Source organism: Pocillopora verrucosa, chromosome 5, assembly GCF_036669915.1.
Source record: "Pocillopora verrucosa isolate sample1 chromosome 5, ASM3666991v2, whole genome shotgun sequence".
Taxonomy (NCBI): domain Eukaryota; kingdom Metazoa; phylum Cnidaria; class Anthozoa; order Scleractinia; family Pocilloporidae; genus Pocillopora; species Pocillopora verrucosa.
The window spans coordinates 16,912,547-16,929,815 of record NC_089316.1 but is presented as its reverse complement, the minus strand read 5'-3'; the positions used below and the strand labels follow the sequence as shown (position 1 = coordinate 16,929,815).

General features: G+C 37.8%; 1 protein-coding gene and 2 long non-coding RNA genes across 4 annotated transcripts in view; 1 reads left to right on the top strand and 2 right to left on the bottom strand.

Annotated features, from left to right (window-relative positions):
• Positions 1 to 693: 693 nt before the first annotated feature.
• On the top strand, positions 694 to 5,688 carry LOC136281045 (uncharacterized). Its single transcript, XR_010717545.1, has 3 exons — positions 694 to 788; positions 2,998 to 3,427; positions 4,900 to 5,688. It is a non-coding gene; the product is annotated as an uncharacterized lncRNA (long non-coding RNA).
• LOC136281049 (uncharacterized) lies at positions 5,015 to 7,044 on the bottom strand. Of its 2 annotated transcripts, none has more exons than XR_010717550.1 (4): positions 6,525 to 7,044; positions 5,958 to 6,021; positions 5,675 to 5,780; positions 5,015 to 5,150 (listed from the first exon to the last, which is right to left on the bottom strand). It is a non-coding gene; the product is annotated as an uncharacterized lncRNA (long non-coding RNA). The 2 variants fall into 2 exon arrangements; XR_010717549.1 differs by having other exon boundaries at positions 5,049 to 5,150; positions 5,660 to 5,780.
• Positions 7,045 to 7,524: 480 nt separating this feature from the next.
• The window catches only part of LOC131787608 (cytochrome P450 4V2-like), a 20,264-nt gene continuing 10,519 nt past the window's right edge, over positions 7,525 to 17,269 (bottom strand). Inside the window, exons 7-14 of the mRNA XM_059104687.2 lie at positions 12,481 to 12,550; positions 11,883 to 12,009; positions 11,349 to 11,549; positions 10,275 to 10,377; positions 9,926 to 9,993; positions 9,525 to 9,591; positions 8,819 to 8,998; positions 7,525 to 8,237 (exon numbers count right to left, since the gene is read on the bottom strand). Coding sequence (XP_058960670.2) covers positions 8,080 to 8,237; positions 8,819 to 8,998; positions 9,525 to 9,591; positions 9,926 to 9,993; positions 10,275 to 10,377; positions 11,349 to 11,549; positions 11,883 to 12,009; positions 12,481 to 12,550 — 974 coding nt within the window. The 3' untranslated portion in view covers positions 7,525 to 8,079. The remainder of the gene's footprint in view (positions 8,238 to 8,818; positions 8,999 to 9,524; positions 9,592 to 9,925; positions 9,994 to 10,274; positions 10,378 to 11,348; positions 11,550 to 11,882; positions 12,010 to 12,480; positions 12,551 to 17,269) is intronic.

Below are 17,269 nucleotides of genomic sequence, written 5' to 3'. Positions count from 1 at the left end.
GGTTCGCGCTTATTGAAACCACAAGCTGCAGCCCGGTGGGACCTGGGGAGTTGTCACGCGAGGCCACACGTGAATGCCTTAGTCTCAGAGTTGGCACTGAGAGATTTTTCTTACTTTAACCAACGGGAAGTAACATGGACGAAAGCAGAGTCAAAAGTATGAGTAACATCAACGGGAAAATGGGAAAAATAAAAACATCTTGAGAGTCGATCAGGCAAACAAATAAGAGACTCAAAAATAACAAACAGACAGGAGTCACTGCTCTTCTCCCGAGTTAAGTAGCTCATAATTGCGGGTCAAATCGTAACTATTACAACTTCCTCAAATGCGATTCGTGCACTAACTGCTCTGTTTTTCACTAATTATTTTATTAAGTTGTTATAGAACAGTGTAACCGGACAGTTGGCTGTAATCAGACAGTTAAAGCAGCCAATCTTACTAAGTCCACTCAGTTAAAGCCCATCAATCACAGAATCGATCACAATAACCATAGCAACAACCACTTCCCAACAAACTTTCACAGTTTCTCCTGAGAGAAGTTGGGGGAATTTTTACTTTCACTCTGTCTCCACTGAGATATTTGTCACCGCGCTTGTTTCCTCACAGACTGCCGTGAAAGGTGGAAGATCGTAGTCGGGATGGAGAATTTGCGCGGTGGGGACTGGGACGAGACACAAAATGGTGCCCATCGTATTCGAAGTATGCACTCGATATCAAGCTAGCAGTTTTCGGTTGTTTTTCCACAGAAATTCATACTTGGAAAAAGTGCAAAAACAACAAAGAATGAGGTAAGTCAAGATTTGATGAGATTTTGAAGTTATGAACCTTTGGCTGAAACTCATCATCATCATCATCATCATCATAACTTTATTTGATAACGCAGGTTAAAATTTGCGCAACTTTACAGCTGATGTGGACCTGCCTAAACTAATTAGTCTATAATTATATAAAATACAGATATGATAAAATTTATAAGTTGAATAAATCAAGTAAAACCATAAAGTTTTAGTAATAGTGAAAATTTGGTTTCATGTTTTGTATAACATTACCTCCCTTTTCAAAATTAATATTCATAACAGTTTGCTTGGATTGTTTTAAGTTATATTTAAAAATAGATAAATTTGGAGAATCTTTAACATTATCGGGAAGTGCATTCCATGCTACTGCAGATCTATGAGCAAAGGACCTACGACCCAATTCGGTTTTGGGCCTATTAAGTACAACATTCAGGGATTTCCTTAGGTTATAACTGTTAGAGTTCTTGGTCACCAAACAATTAATTTCCCGCAACCCTAAATTATAATAAGCATTATATGTAATAGTTAAGATACGTAGCTTATAAAAATACTCTAAAGGCATCCAGCCAACCTTAGAAAGTACATCATTATCCCCAAAACTATTTGGTATCTTATGAATTAGCCTGGCAGCCCTGATGTGAATCATTTCTAGATCTTTAAGCTTGGATCCAGACCCCCAAATTGCAATTCCATATAGAACACTTGGTATAACTATCCTATAGTAAAAAGTCTCCAAGATAGATGTACATAGGAAATTTATACGTCTCAACATTTTAACTTTGGCATTAAATGCAGATCTAGCCAATGCAACATGCTGAGACCAAGAGAGTTTATCATCAATTGTAACCCCAAGGCAATTGGTGGAGGACACATACCGAATGGTGTCCATACCCCACTTCAGCTGTTTCAAAGGACCTATGAAGGGGGTAGTACTTAAGACCATTGCCTCGGATTTACCTTCATGTAGAATCAATCTGTTACTAAGACACCAGGAATTAACCTGGTCCAAAACAGCCTGTAACCCTGTTGTTATTTCATCAACAGTATTCCCTACTACATATATTGTTGTGTCATCAGCATACATATAGACTTCTCCACTGGTAATAGATTCAGGGAGGTCATTAACATAAGATGCAAACAATCTTGGTCCTAGTAAGGATCCCTGAGGGACCCCAGCTCTAATGGGGATTCTATCAGATCTAGACCCACTTACACTAGTCCCTTGTACACGGTTGGAGAGATAGTCATTGATCCATTTCCACATATCACCTGCCAAGCCAACAGCCTTGAGTTTCTCAGTAAGAATACTGTGGTTGACACAATCAAAAGCTTTGCGGAAATCAATGAATAAGACTCCAACCTTATGGCCTCTATCCAGGGCACTCCCCCAGGACTCAGTGAGATGAAGGAGGAGGCTATTTTGTAGCGCTGGCGTTTTGTTAATTCCAGCGAGCGAGGGTTCGATTTTTTTGCTTGGGGGCAATAAAGGCTTGACAAAGAAACTTGAAGAAAAGGCTGTTGATTCCTATTCTTTGTATGTTTTCTTGTTTGGTTTCTATACACAGAAAAATGTGAATTCTTCACCCATCACTCTAACAGGAGTGATATATACCGTACAATGTAGTACACTCTGAAAAATACATTTACTGTACTTTAAAATTTGCTTTTTATGCTTCAGAATCACACTTTAATGTCTCACTGGTCCTCACTGTGACTACTACATTTTCCATGCAAAAATGATTTTCAAACTTTTTACATTTTGTTCGACTTTCATGCTTTAACATGTCACTAAATTAAGTTAATCCTCTTAGTTGTTGGTTCCACAGAAACGAATTGAATATAACATTAATATATACCCTTTCAGAATTACTGTTTGCATTCTTGTTTGCAACTAAACCAACAGAGTAAATATTAGTTTTGCAAAACATTAATTGCACAAATCGCAATCTTAATTTACATTATCTGTAAAGTACTGACATATTTGCACCAGCACCCACTTGTTTGAGGAGACTCTGGGTTTGTTGTCAAACCTCTCCATCAGAACTTGCTTCACCCCTTCTTCCATGCCTCTTTGGTACACCACTTGTAGGAGATGGAGACTCAAACCTGAGCTTGCACACTTAATGGCCATTGAGGCTGAAATGTAATTCTCTCTAACAAATGGCTGCAGGATATTAACCAGAAGTTTCTTTTCTTTTAGGAGCTTCTGATAGGATGTCCCCCTTGAAACTTTGAAGCTGTACTTTTGTAGCAGTTTGACATTTAGAAACTTGTTCACCAGCGGTAGAGTGTTTGCACATCTGCAAGAGCATTGTGAGCTTCATAGGATTTATGCAGAAGATCTTGTACAAGGTTTTCCTGGCTATGGGATTTCCTTTCAGGGAGCAATTCCCTGAATGCTGGATGAGAGTCTGTAAAGCCAGAAACAGTTTTAGCTAGGTCATCCATGACTCCATGTTTCTCTGCTGCTTGCACTAAGAACCTGGCATCAAAGGATTTGCAACTGTGTGCAACTAAAATTCAAGGCATTCTTGATTTTGAGCCACTCAATGAAGTTCTTCAGGGCCACATCAATTGCAATGGCATCAGTGATTGGCTTCCCATCATAAAACAGCATTCCTCTTTGGAAGGTGAGTTTGTTCACGGCAGATGCTTCTGGTGATATTACATGACAAGGCTTGACATAAATAGAGAACTCATCTTTACCATCTGTTGCTGCAATTTGTAGGATTTCAACATCATTACCTGATGTCAACAAAGATAAACAAATTTTAAAATATTTTACTCCAATTATTACTTTACAAAGATATTACAAGGAAAAATGTAATAAAAAAAGCTTAGTGCATCTAAAATGAAAATAGAAGGAGTGATTACTGAATACCTATCCTGCTAATTTGCATCTCACCTATTTTCTTTAAAAACAGGGCATGATAAAACAAAGGAATCTTTGCGATGTAAATTAGCAGGATGAGTCTTCAGCAATCTAGCAAAAGAGAAAACAATTCCATGATTAAATACAATTATTCTCTAACTCTGCAATTCAGAAGTACCCTGCTAAGACAAACATGGTTATATTCACTTGGTTACTTTTTTTGCTGAACTCCACCCTGCAAAGCTAGTTTCCCCTTCCAGATGTTTTCAAATCAAATATGACCTGATGGTAGTCTTTGGTTAATGATAGTTTCTCAATCTTTGAGGCTGCAAGTGGTGCTGGAATTTCCTGAGTGGCATTGTCTCCATCAAAGCCCATTCCAGAACTATACTGTTGTCCTTCACTGTTCTCAAGCTGTTTTGTCTTTTTCAACCGCTTCTCTTTCTTCTCAATTCTTTTCTTCTTGTACTCTCTTGTTTTCGGCTTCTCTTTCAAACTTAGAATTCTCTTGTTCATTTTTTTTGCAAACTTTAAAGAATTGGAACCTGGAGATAGTTGTGTCTTCATAAAAGCCTAAAAGAAATTCACCTGTCTAAGGGAAAACAATACTCTAAGTTATGATAATTAGTGATTTTTTATTTGTTTTTTTTTGTGACTTGTGATATGCAATAGGTACTGATAGTATAACACTGGACACAGTGGATAGTGTGTAATATTCAATGGATCTCACAAATTGGGAAGTGTACAAAATGCTCATAATATTATATCTGCTCACCTGAGAAACATAAGAATGGCCTAAGTTCTTTTGGCCAACAGCACATGCAACATGGAAGTCATTGCTTTCACTACATCCATATTGTCTGATCTTTGGAGCTTTGCTTCCTGTAGTGTTGTTGAGTGCTTCATTTGCCTGGCTCGACCCAAGGGGAGCTAGTTTCTTGGCATTTGAAGCATAAACCTAATTTGAAGAAGCAAATGGTTTTTATTCATGAACATTTGGTATCTCATAAAGCTTGTGAAACTAAGAAAGAGGTTGATAGTCCCCTAACACTTAAAGCTTTATCCCAGGCCTTTGCAGTTATTATTTAGAATACAATCATGAGCACTAACACTATTTTCTTAGAGTTGTGTTACTCTACTACATGTAACATGGTGGGAATTGGGAATTTGTGAGGAGTGCGCTGTGCCACCATACATGTACACTGCACTTACTTCTATGATCTTTTCCAGGGACTGCCTCAAGCTTTTGTCTGTCAGATCCTTGTCATGGGGAAGGCCTCTGTGTTTGTAGGATGGAGGATTTTTTTAAGTAGCCACACCAGTTGCCACAGGAAGAATGGTCACCATAAGCATGGGGCATGATAGACTTCAGACCATTTTGCACACCTTCATCATCCATATTCTGCCTTAGTGTGTAACCAAAGCATTGCTGGAAATATTGTATAACCATATCTGTCAGGCTTTTGTTTTGGGTCTTGATGCTGTAAAGTGAGCAACCAAAGGATCTTTTAGCATGGACTACGTCTGACCATTTTTCAACCTCATGCTCAACATTTTTCCTCACTTTGCATATGGTGGATGAATCCTCATCCCCAACAAGAACAGATACAACTGCATTTTTTTCTCCACCACTGTTAAGCAGAGTAAAACCACAAAAACAACATTTTGTGCCATAAAAAGTGAGGGCATTCAAACTAAACCTAGGCATTATCTTAAAGTATTTTCTTTTCTGCATTTTTAACATACTCATATTAAAAAATGTAGGTGCATTTTTGTTTGCTTTCTTGTCAAATTTTCAATCATTATTACCAAGGGTGTAAGGTACTGTAAGACTTTCCACTGTTCATGGTTCAAGTGTCATTACTGTAACAATGATATCATAAGAACAGATTTCACAAGTCTCTCTTTGGAGCAATAAAACTGTGAATTTAACATGTTAACAACTATTATTATAATTATTGTTTTATTTTTTATTTTTGTTATTACATACCTGGTTAGTAATTACCTTTTGACTAGATCAACACACTTTTGACGAGCCTTCCCAGTTGAGCCTGCAGTCGTGTATATGAAGCTTTTTTGACTGTCTGCTGGCAGTTTCACATGTTGCACACCTTTACAAAAGACATTTTGGGTTAAGGTCCTGGGTAACACTTTCAAGAGGAGGCAAGTATGGGTACTGTCATATGTTGAATGATTCTGTACTTTTTGTGGTCAAATTGAAAAAAAAAACATTGCTCTTGATGTTTCCAACAAAGTACCAGTAGACAAAATATATGTATATACATTACCTTTTTGACCTTGAACCATTGCAAATCACCTTGCCAGTCTTTAGGCCAACCATGGAGCCAACACCTAGTAGTGAAAATAAGGATATATTTTATTTATTTATTATTTATTTAATTAATTTTGACTATTGGCCAACACCAAAACTGTCAGTAAGCTAAAGAACAATCCAGAGAAAAAATAATAGCAGCTTTCTATGAAATGCATATCCAAATGCACCCTTTTCAATTCTTTCACATGTAGAATTTGTAGTGTACCTGTCGGGCTGTTGTGGGCTTTTCCCCTTTTTCACCATCCCATGTCAAATGACGCTCCTATCGCCACATTTTCCTTTTCAATATTCTCTTTCCACAGGTTTCTTTCGCTTTCTAAACTTTCCAGACATGATTCCTTTGCCAACTTTTCAATTTGGGGCCTTACTTTCCTCTCGCGAGCCTTCAGCGTGGACTCCCCAAGTGATGGTACATTGATATAAATATGTCGATTCAACTTATTAAAAAATTGGCTAGATGTTAAATGGATGCTTTAATTGTGGAAAACAATATTTTTAGCAATATTAAATGTAAACAAACCTGCAGCGAGCTTCGTGTTTACATCAAAGATTGGTCTCCTTGCTCCGGTGCTACGGCGGGTCTTGTTTGTTCGACAGGTATTTGTCTCTCCACACTCGGAATTTGAACAGCATATGTAGAGTAGTGATCCTAGCCCAGACACTGTTTCTTTTATGCAGTCGGAGAGCCGTAGAACTGCCCCACAGGCTTCACAGCCCCTGTCCAAAGCCTCAGCGAGGACATTTAATTCTACAACTCGACGGCCGCGAAGTGGAAATCCACTGGAGACTTCCGGATCACGCACCTTTTTTTATTTCCTTGTTTTTCGAGAGCAGACCAGGAAGCTGTCAGCCGATTTGCAGCATTCTTATTACGAATAAAAGCTTTCGCTCTGCAAAAGCGGCCCTTGTCTGTTCTTTTCAAGCCAGCGGGAAGAACGGCCGCCATCTTGTATGTCGCAATTAATGTTATACGCAGTAAAGGTCGCGCAGTGCAAAACAAGGGAATCACCTTAAATGATAAATAGCATACTACATGCTGCTTGGAGATACGAAAAATTGGAAAAACATTGGTTTCAGAATGAATTTGTATATATAAGCAATAGTGTCATTATGTTGATTGACAAACGGCCTAAAAACCGTCTGCAATTAATTTCAATCGTTCACAGAAAGCACCTTGAAAGTTAAAACGTGAGATATTTGGTTACAGTTAAACTGAACGATGGAACTTTCATTCGTTTAATATCTGAACTTTTTCAAACAATTTGTTCGTACTAAAAGAGCGAGCGAAGTTTTAATTTCAGTTCTAAAACAAATATACGCTCTCAGTGAGTCTTTCCAAGTCCGTTCAATTGGGACATTTGTACCGTAACTTGCGCAACAGAAACTGAAGGAATTTATAGAGAAAAGGCCGCATTTAATCCTCGCGTCTCGTTGGTGTGCCATTCGAATTTAGTTTTTGTGGAGGAAAGACCTGGTTTACACACGCCATTGCCGCAAACAAACGAGCAAACTGCCACAACTTCAAAATAAAAAGAAAATGAATTTACTCACAATTACTTTCCTTGCCGTTTACTTAATGAACAGAGGTAAATCTACGTACATTAATAGATCGTCGATGAGAGTGAATAATACTTTCCGTTAGATCATTGACTGTTTTTGAGGTAAACATTGTCGTGACAGTCCTTGCCAAACTAGTTCCGTTGTTTTTCAAGTCTTCTTATGCTGTTTTTCTTCTTACGCGCTCTCTAATTGACAGGTGTCAGATCGTGACAGATACTTGTAAAAATAATGATTCAAAGTTTGTTTGGAAGCCTTTTAAATCACCTCTCTTTAATTTGCATTACCTCTATTTTAACTACCAGTTACTCGCTCAAAAATTGTCAGTTTATGGAAGATCTTGCCGTATTTACAGCCCTTAATCATTCGGGTTCTTTCGGAAAGAATTTCGTCAAGTTTAAAAAAATAAATATCTTATTTACCGGCTAAGGGTCGGTCCGTATGGTGAAAAACTGTGACCTCGGTCACAGTTTTTCACTATACAGACCCCCCAGCCGGCAAATAACATATATATCTTATCATCGTTTGGCTAAAGAGACGAATATTCCATTCTTTGGTCTGGTTATAATTTCTCCGCATGTCTGGAGTTCATCAAAGGTCTGAGTGGAGTCGAGGGTAAAATTACGCAACACGTGAGCCAAGACAAGTTTCTCCTCTTGAAGAGCAAACCGCTGACCTATAAGGTAAGGACAAAAGACAGGTTAACGGACAAAATAAGATAGGGCAGTGAAAAAAAGAAAAACAAAACAAAACAAAAAAATGACTGAACGAGCAATATCTCTTTTTTTGAGCTTTTGCTGGGTCAATTCAAGTATCATAAACGGGTCCTACAAACAACTTCTCACATCTTAAGATTCTCAACGGCTCCAAGCAATACCAAGAAACTAGTAATCTAAAAAGTCACTTTAGAAGCAAAAAACACCGTAACGTTTCAAGGAATGACTGGATGATCATTTTTCCCTCTTCTCAAAACATGAGCTTGGAATACCTGCTACAACACGCTGCTTCAACAATAAAAACAACAACAAAAAGTCAAGGAGACAAATTGCGGCCGGAGTCAGCTCACTGCAAGGAATCACAGAACATTTTTGTGATAATTTGTGTCTCTGCGACAGAATTTTGTCATTGTGATTAGTCGCGCTTTTTTCAGCTTCCATGGTGTAACAAACGCTTTCACTCTTTCGTTTCTGCCTGCGTTGCTATCTAAATTTAGGCCCAGCTTAAAACTTCGCATGTATAAAACCTGACAAAACCTACCGATACAGTTCCGTGGCCCAGCAGAGAAAGGAACAAATGCATATGGATGGCGTCCTTGGCTGTTCTCAGGAAGAAAACGATCCGGGTTAAACTCGAGCGGCGCTTCCCACACCTTTGGGTTTCTGTGGAGTCCGATTGTACAAACTCCAATAGCAGTACCTTTTGGAGCCAGGTAGCCATCTGCAAGGCAAGTGGGCGTGTTTTACTTTACGTTTTTCAAACAGATTTAAGCCTCCCTGAGAACTTTACAAAATAAGGATAGCACAAACACCATTGTCACGTCATCATTAAGAACACATCTATGATAACGGTATTCGTTGCTGTTTTCCAACAACAACATAAAGAAATAAAGCCAAATGATCTTATTACACTCCCCCACCGACGCAGTACCAGTTTCTCTAGAAACTTACCCACGTTATTCTCCAAATATAACAACCGACCATCAAATAAACAAAAAAACAAAACGATAGCAACACAAATTACCAGATATCGAAACACTGAAAAAAACAAACCTACACCAATAAAACAAACGAACAAAAGACAGAAAAAAAGAAACATACCAAAACAAAACGAAAACAAGACAGGGCACAAAAACAGAAACAAAGGCAAACGAACAAGAAACCGAATAAATATACGTTCACAGCTTATTATCTCAGGAATGCGCTGCTAACTCCTAACCAACCCTCCCAAGGACGTAAATACATACCCAGGTGACAGTCTTCAGTCGTCCTCCTTGCAATGAAGGGCACAGATGGGAACATGCGCTGGGCCTCCTAAGCCAGAGAGTGTAGTATTTAGATGCACTCAGTTTGTAAATTACCACATTAAGAAGAGTAGATCAACATGTAGCAGTTAGGTAGCGAACGCTATCTACTTACAAAGTTAAATTATAGAATAAAAACTGCTCATAGATGGCGGGTGTAGTTGCCATTCTATCACATTCATGTAAAAAAAAGTCTTTATAGCCTTGAAAACTTGTTTAACCCAAACTGAGCCGAACCTCAGATAACCACTTTACCACTTCCCTACGATACGTTCTCCGTCCCTACCCCTATATGAATGGTGTTAAAATCCGAGCCACAAAAATGTAACGTTGTTGTACCATACCTTAACAACACATTCCAAGTAACGCAAATCCTTCAGATCTTCTCCCGTGAGGGTTTCTGGCCGCTGTTCTAAAATGTTTAAATATCATAGTAGTCATTATCTAATCGTAGAGTTTGAATCAATCACGAATAAGTAAACAAAACAGCGTTCATTCGGACGCCAGTATTAACAAAGTCGCGTATGGTCACAGTGCATTGGGAAGAAAAATCAAGATGGAGCATGAACAAAATTTTCTCCATTGCATGGATATCATAACTTAATTTGCACTTTGTTGTTCTTGTAAACAACACGAAAACAAAGAAAGGAGTCTGTGCAAAGTGCCCTTGAACACCGTAGGCGAGACACTCACCGAAAAATTTATCTACTTCTTCGTGGACTTGCTGCTGTATATGAGGATGGCGGGCGAGTAGGTAGAGAGCCCACGTTAGTCCAGCGGCTGTGGTGTCGTGGCCCTACAAATAACAAAGATAATTTCATATAGCTCCAGGATTGGGTTACCAGAGTATCACTCTAACCTGTTTCCCAGAAACGCCCGAATTGTTATGAAATTCCCTGACTTAGAGTTTGCCAGTAATAATTTTTTCAGGCTAAAACACATTGTAACCACAAAAAATAGCTCTTGTCACAAAATAATCCTGATAAGACTTAGACTGGAAACTTGAGATTTGAATTACCACCAGCTGACTGATATACAACCGCGTTGGTCAACTTGAAAAACCAAAAGCACGCCGTATTCAAGTCTCAGAACGATCTGAGTTGGAGACAGGACAAGGGATGGATAATCACCTTAAACTACACCATCACTGACATTAACTCTCATTCGCTGAGAGTGTAAATGGGAACAGGAAAAATTTCAAGACAAACTGACAAACTGCCTGGGGCAGCAGATGGGTTCATTGCAAGTTAATTGATTGGTTCAGCAAATGTGTTACTTGATGATTCCTTAATACTGCACCGAGCATCCTTTACTACGCAAAACATCACGTAATTAGGCATAATTGGCAACATTGACATGGCGTCTTTTCTTGCTGGCAAGCTCACTGGACATAAAAAGGCGCGTAGGTCGATCATCCACGCCGAAACTAGATGCTCACAAAACACTTTAGAAAAGTTGTGGATAAATTATAATTCTTTAGAACATATACCCAATCAATGTACGAAGGAAACAGTTACGATGCTCGTTTGCACTTGAATGAGCAAAATGACCTATCTTTGTTACTGTAGTTCTCGAAACAGACATAAGTAGGGAACATTCAAAGAGAGTTTCAGAAACATCGTTCCAAAACCTTTATTTCTGAGGAATCACCTTAGGAGGAGTGTTTAGCCACAACTGGGTGGACGTACAGCGGACAAAGAGTATTCAAGTATGGACTTTGACAAGGAACCAACTTCCACTGGAAACTGCTTTTAAAGCGACACTAACCTCAAACATGAACGTATCCACTTCTTCTCTGATGCCCTCTCGTGATATCTCTCCTTTGTCATAGGCCTCCAGTAGCAAATCGAGGAAAGCTAAACGCCTCTTCCTTTTAAATTCACCTTCTTCTCCCTGCTCAGTGTCATTTTCTTCGGATTGTGGGTCATTTTTTTTGGCTGCTCTGTCGGCGATTCGCTCGTCGATGATCTGGTGGTTTTGCGTCATAACCACAGAGACACCACAGTTAAATCGGTAGAATTGAAGACGCTTTAAAAAGCTTCACTAACTGTCCTTTTGTTACGAAAACTTTCGTGGCCTGATTGTGAAATTTCTTTATTTTCTTTCAGTTGTTGTTTGACTTTGTTTTCAACTTCTCATTTACTGTTTTCGTTGTTTATGTTTTGTTTTGTTTGGTTTTCCCTTACGAATCAGATAAGTAGCAGTTAGAGGACTATGTCCATCTTGAAAAACAAAACTATGTTAACATAATTAACTAAATCTTTCAGCATAGGAGAAAATTTTACGCATTGGAACTCGCACCTCGTTGGTAAAACCATGAAGAATCTTAAGACAATGATTATGTTCCCTTCCTGATGGCGTCAAAAAGTAAACAATGTCAGGCCAGAGCCATGGAGACCTCTGTCGCTTCTGAATCAACTCAGTTATCCTAGAATTAGTTCATCGGTTTAATATCAAACATCAACGTTAGCCTTCTGTTTATCTACAGTGGAGGCTACGAAGTTAGATCTCCCATGCTTTACCCTAACATTGTGGAAAAAAAATAGCGATTTAAGATTAAAAGGAAAGGCAACATGAAACAATGTTTACAGTGCAAAGAAATTCTCTACAAGTTTGACTATGACAGAGCATCTACGCAAAAAGAAATTGAGCATCCTTTTTTGGACTGCCAGGGTTTGAACATAAAATCTAAGGAAATAAATATTTCTCAAAAGCGAAATTTGGCAATGTAGATAATTTGAGGAGGACATTCCTCGGGACACCAGTATTTCATGCGGTGAAACTTTTGTGGGAAAAGTTTTCAAGGTATTATAGTATAAAAATTTTCCATAACAATTGCCCTTGACAATTAAAACTCATTGAAACTAAATTCGTCTTCATTTGAGTTAGAAACAGTTACCTTCCAACTGCCTCGACATATGGAGAGCTAGTATCTCCCTGTGCATTTGGTGAGGAGTCCATGGAGGTAACTGTTAAAAGCGAAGTAAGACAGGATTTCAAATCATCATGTGAGTGCTTGAAAACAAATCTTGACCAGAGTCAGGTTGAAAGCAATGGACAAATTACAGGTCCACAGAGATACGTACATGTACATGTACTATGTATATGTCATATGTATTGAGGCGAAAAAAATTCGAAAACGAAAACACAGCGACTAAACATATTGTTTTTTTGTCCGAACTCTGCGACTACTGAACGACAACTAACTGACACGACCGACTCGAATATTAATTTTTATGTTAAGACTTAAATTCTAGCATGCAGTGTTTTGTTCGGCCGTCCCAACGGACGGTGTTAATGTTAATTACCAAGCGTTCGCCGGAACAATTGACTTTTGACTTATTGCGACTTGTGACTTATTGTGAGATGTGGTTCATTGTGGCTTGTGTCATATGTAAATTTTGACACCCTAACTTTGCTACAAGATAGCCCATGTCCAGATTCTCTCAACCTTTAACCCTTAAAAGTGAAAAGAATCTTGTTCCTTGTAACAATATCACTGCTGACTCAAGCATCAAAGCCATGGAAATATAGTAATGAATGCGATCAGAGTAAGCTCTGATGGTCAACCAAATTCTCCTTGTCAGTGACATGGGAGCTGTTAAGAGAACAGTATGGAAAATATGCATACTGATGCTAAAGTGTAAAGGGTGAAGTTTATTAATAGGACATGAAACTGGTGCAATTCACATTGAATTTGTACCAAAATTGATTTAGTAGATACATTTTTAGAACATTTTTCAATTGAGTCTTAAAAATATCTTGAATTGAATTGGTTTCACTTTTCTTTACTATGTTATTGGTCCAGGGAACTTCCCCATCCTGTCTCTCCACAAATCAGATGCAAAACTTAAACCAGTCACAATTTGTTCACCCATGTTTTCCAGTGCTTAGGGCAACTGCCTTTTCATCCTTTGAATTTTTATTGGCTCTATGGAGTGTTTTAGTTTCTTCTGATTAGCTGCTGTGATCACATTATGTTGGTTTTGCTTTATTATGATACTTAATCAAAAAGAGCTCTATTAAGATTGAAGTTCCATGATATATATTTGTAGAGATGTAAAATAATAGCAACAAGCATCTCTGAGCAATACTGAGTACAGACAAGGCTAGGGGTTTAACCCTTGCAAAATAGATTTTGGAATTCCTAGGAATAAATGGTGTGAATTTTCACGGTAAATTGGACTGGGAATTCCCAACCATAACAACTCTGGTTTTAAAAACCTAGAAATTCCTAGAAATTCCCAGAAATTTCAAGTTTATAGCCAACAGGACTTGGAATTCCGCGGAATTCCAACTCAGAGCACCAATGAATTTCCCTGAAAAGCTGTAAATCTAAAAAATTCCTGGGAATTTCCAGGAATTTCCAGGAATTTCTGGGAATGTTTAAGAATTACAGGGAATTTTAAGCAATAGTTTGAAGCTACTTATATAAAATAAATACCAACATTAAAAAATCCCAGCTAAAATGCAAGTATTCAATGAAATTTATTTACAAGCTTAATTAAGGTTTACGTGTAAAATATTTATGATAAATTATTAACATCAACATGTCGTAATATTAGGATAAAATTTGATTTTTCTTTTCTTGAAAACTTCATACGGATCAATCCTCAATTACAGCTATTCATATAAAATAGTCCTAATCAAGCATTAAATTTGGTTCGACACAAATTGTGAATAAAATCTGTTGATTCTTTTCCATAAAATACAATATCTTAAATTATATTTGAAAACCGAGCACTCTTGGGAGTGAAGGGTTTAATTATAATAAAATAGAATTGATTTTTTAATTAAAATCTTGTTGTAACTGTAACAATAAATTAGAATGAAGTTATCCTAAATTGCAAACTAAGCTGCTGTTTGTCTTTTTTTCCCTGGGCTCACAATGAGTTGGCCTTGAATGAGGCTTGACCATTTTGTATCTGGATTCCATGACATCCAGGCGGTGTGCGCACTCCCATTACGTTGCATATTTTCAATATGGCGGTGAAAGCAGCAGAATTCAGCAGATTTTGACTGAACATTCCGTAAAAGCGAGGCCGTTCCTTTTTCCTTTCACCATGGGTAAATGTAATTTGACTTATTCTGAATGTATAAAAGTATTTTTTGTTCGTATTTGTCGCGTGTTCTATGGTTCTCAAGGACAAACGCGATCACTGCTTTTTTGTATGTAATTTGAGACCGGATATATTTCAAGATATTTCAAGATATTTCAAAATATTTCAAGAAGGTCAAATTTGTTGTTCGTCGTAGTTTGGAGCCTTTCAAAGATTTGGATGGCTGCTTTGATCCTTCTTTAACAGCTTTGACCGAACGCTCTCAAACGCTCTCCAACGGTACATGTGTTTCTCGCATTTTAAGTGCGGGTGTTTGAGACCGATTATGGCCGAGAAAAGGCTTATTGTTGCGTTACACAGCTTTACTATTATATACTCAATTGTGTTGTAAATCTACTTTCCAAAGTAAAAGGAAATTAACTTATCGCGAGTGTTTTATGGTAAATCTACTATCTTGATCATTGAATGAAGGACAGTTGAATTTGAGCCATGAACGGAATCACTTGACTAATGAATAACTCTACAATGCGCTCGGCGACACACCGGGTAAGCCGGAAAGCAAGAGGTAGTCGATTGTGTTGATTGCTTGTGCGACTCCTGCCATTCGCTTGCGCTTTTAAATCTTCTAACCTGAGAGCTTAGCTGCTATTAGGATATCCTTTAATGACTTCCGTTTACGATGTGATATTAAGGGTTAGTTTTAAGGTGTCATTTCCCCTTCTGTATGTTCTTGAGGTTTGGCAAAGCCGGATGAGATCGTGTTACAAAAGGTAATATTTTCATGTGTGCGCGCTATCCTTTTTTTTTTAAGTATCAGTCTCTCCCGCAGAATATAACTCCAGAGATACGTTTTTCAAAACCTTATTCTAGGTATTCTCTATTCTTTAAGCATATTTGAAACTCTGTACGTTTTTATTAAACGTTGAGCGTGACGAATTTGGTCTTAGGAGGTGTAAGGCTTCTCCTTTCGCGAATCCCGTATAGTTCGTATATTAGAGGGTCGCTGCCTCTTTGAAATGCGTTTGCATGTCAAGGGACGATTCCCCGTTAAATAACTCGCGAATCTGATATTACTTACACAGCCATTGGCTGTGTGTGAAACTGCTGCCAAATGAATAGTGGACCGTTGGATAATTGACACAAAACGCCGGGAAACCATCAATCGTATAATCAACAATTATATTTGAAGGAATTATTCGATCTGAAACATACAATTAAGCAATGTAATTATGAAACATTCGGGTATTTACAACACCGATTATAAAAGTGGATAATAAACCGACAGTACAAGCTAAACTAATTGAAACTTACTTCTGTCTCTGGTTTCCCGTTAAATTGATCATTCGGTGTAACTTCTATAAAACTGGTTAGCAAACACGTGTAAGAACTTAACTGAACTGAAACCTAATGAACTTGATATATGAAACGATGAAAAGTGTCAAATGCATTGTTTGTGATCATTGTAAATCATTAATAATATTTTGTCACCGTAACAAATAGATTCTCAAGCAAGACTGCAGTTTCGATTCCTTCTGAATCTGAATTGCCTCCTAACAACGAATTTGTCACGGAGGAATAACAGGAGTCGCACAGGCCCGCAAACACTTTTAACTTTCGAAGGAACGGCAACAGACAGTGAATTTCCATTAAATTCCACGTTTATTCACGCTACCAGAGATGTTCACTGGACCACGACAGGATGCAAATGACTTATTTTTCGTTTAATGACCATGATGCAACGCAATCAGAGTGCATGACATCTGAATTTGAAAAAAAAAATATATATATATATATCAAAAGCTCAGACCAGGCCTTAGATAGCTATAAGGAAAAGGGCATTCATTGGATTCTCAAATTGGGAAATCTCTGTTATACTGAATGACTTTTATATTGGAGTTAGTACATCTCTCCCATAGATTTTACAAAAAAAGGGCTGAATACATTATTTTGTTTTTACCAAGGAGGGCTTTTTTTATGTAATAAGATTTGTTTAATAACAGTTTGTATTATGAATCTTATATGTTCCCAAACGTGACTAAAGTAATCTTGAAACCTTACTGATAGATTTATTTTATTGTAAAGCACAAGCCGAAGAAACTGCGGATGCAAGTGACCGATTCGATTCTCAGAGTTATTCTAGTTTCAGTTGTGCCGAGCGTTATGTAAGCTTAATTCAAGCCGTTACATCTATTCTTGATAAGATTTTGATCACCTAACGAATATCGCAATTTTTACTCACCACAAACTTTCAAAATCGTAGCTTTATAAATGGCCACTCGACCCTTGTTTGTATCAGTCGATATGTCAACTGTTGTCCCTTCTTTTAACTCCACGGCGCCAACGACTTTCTTTTCTTTTACAACACTCACGCTGTTCTCGTTTTCCCATTGAACCACAATAAAACCTATCTTTAGAAATGTTATATTAAGCAAAACAGTTGAGAAACGAAATAACTTAACACACGAGCGATCAACCGATAAAAAGTACATTCAAAGATGAGCGCCAAATGGAGTCTACTATGGTGGCCGAGGGCTGCCATTCAAAATTTTACAATTTTTCAAAGATTTAATAGAAAATAAAAGAAAAAATAAATCAAAACTGAAAGTAAAATGGAACGTGACTGCAAAA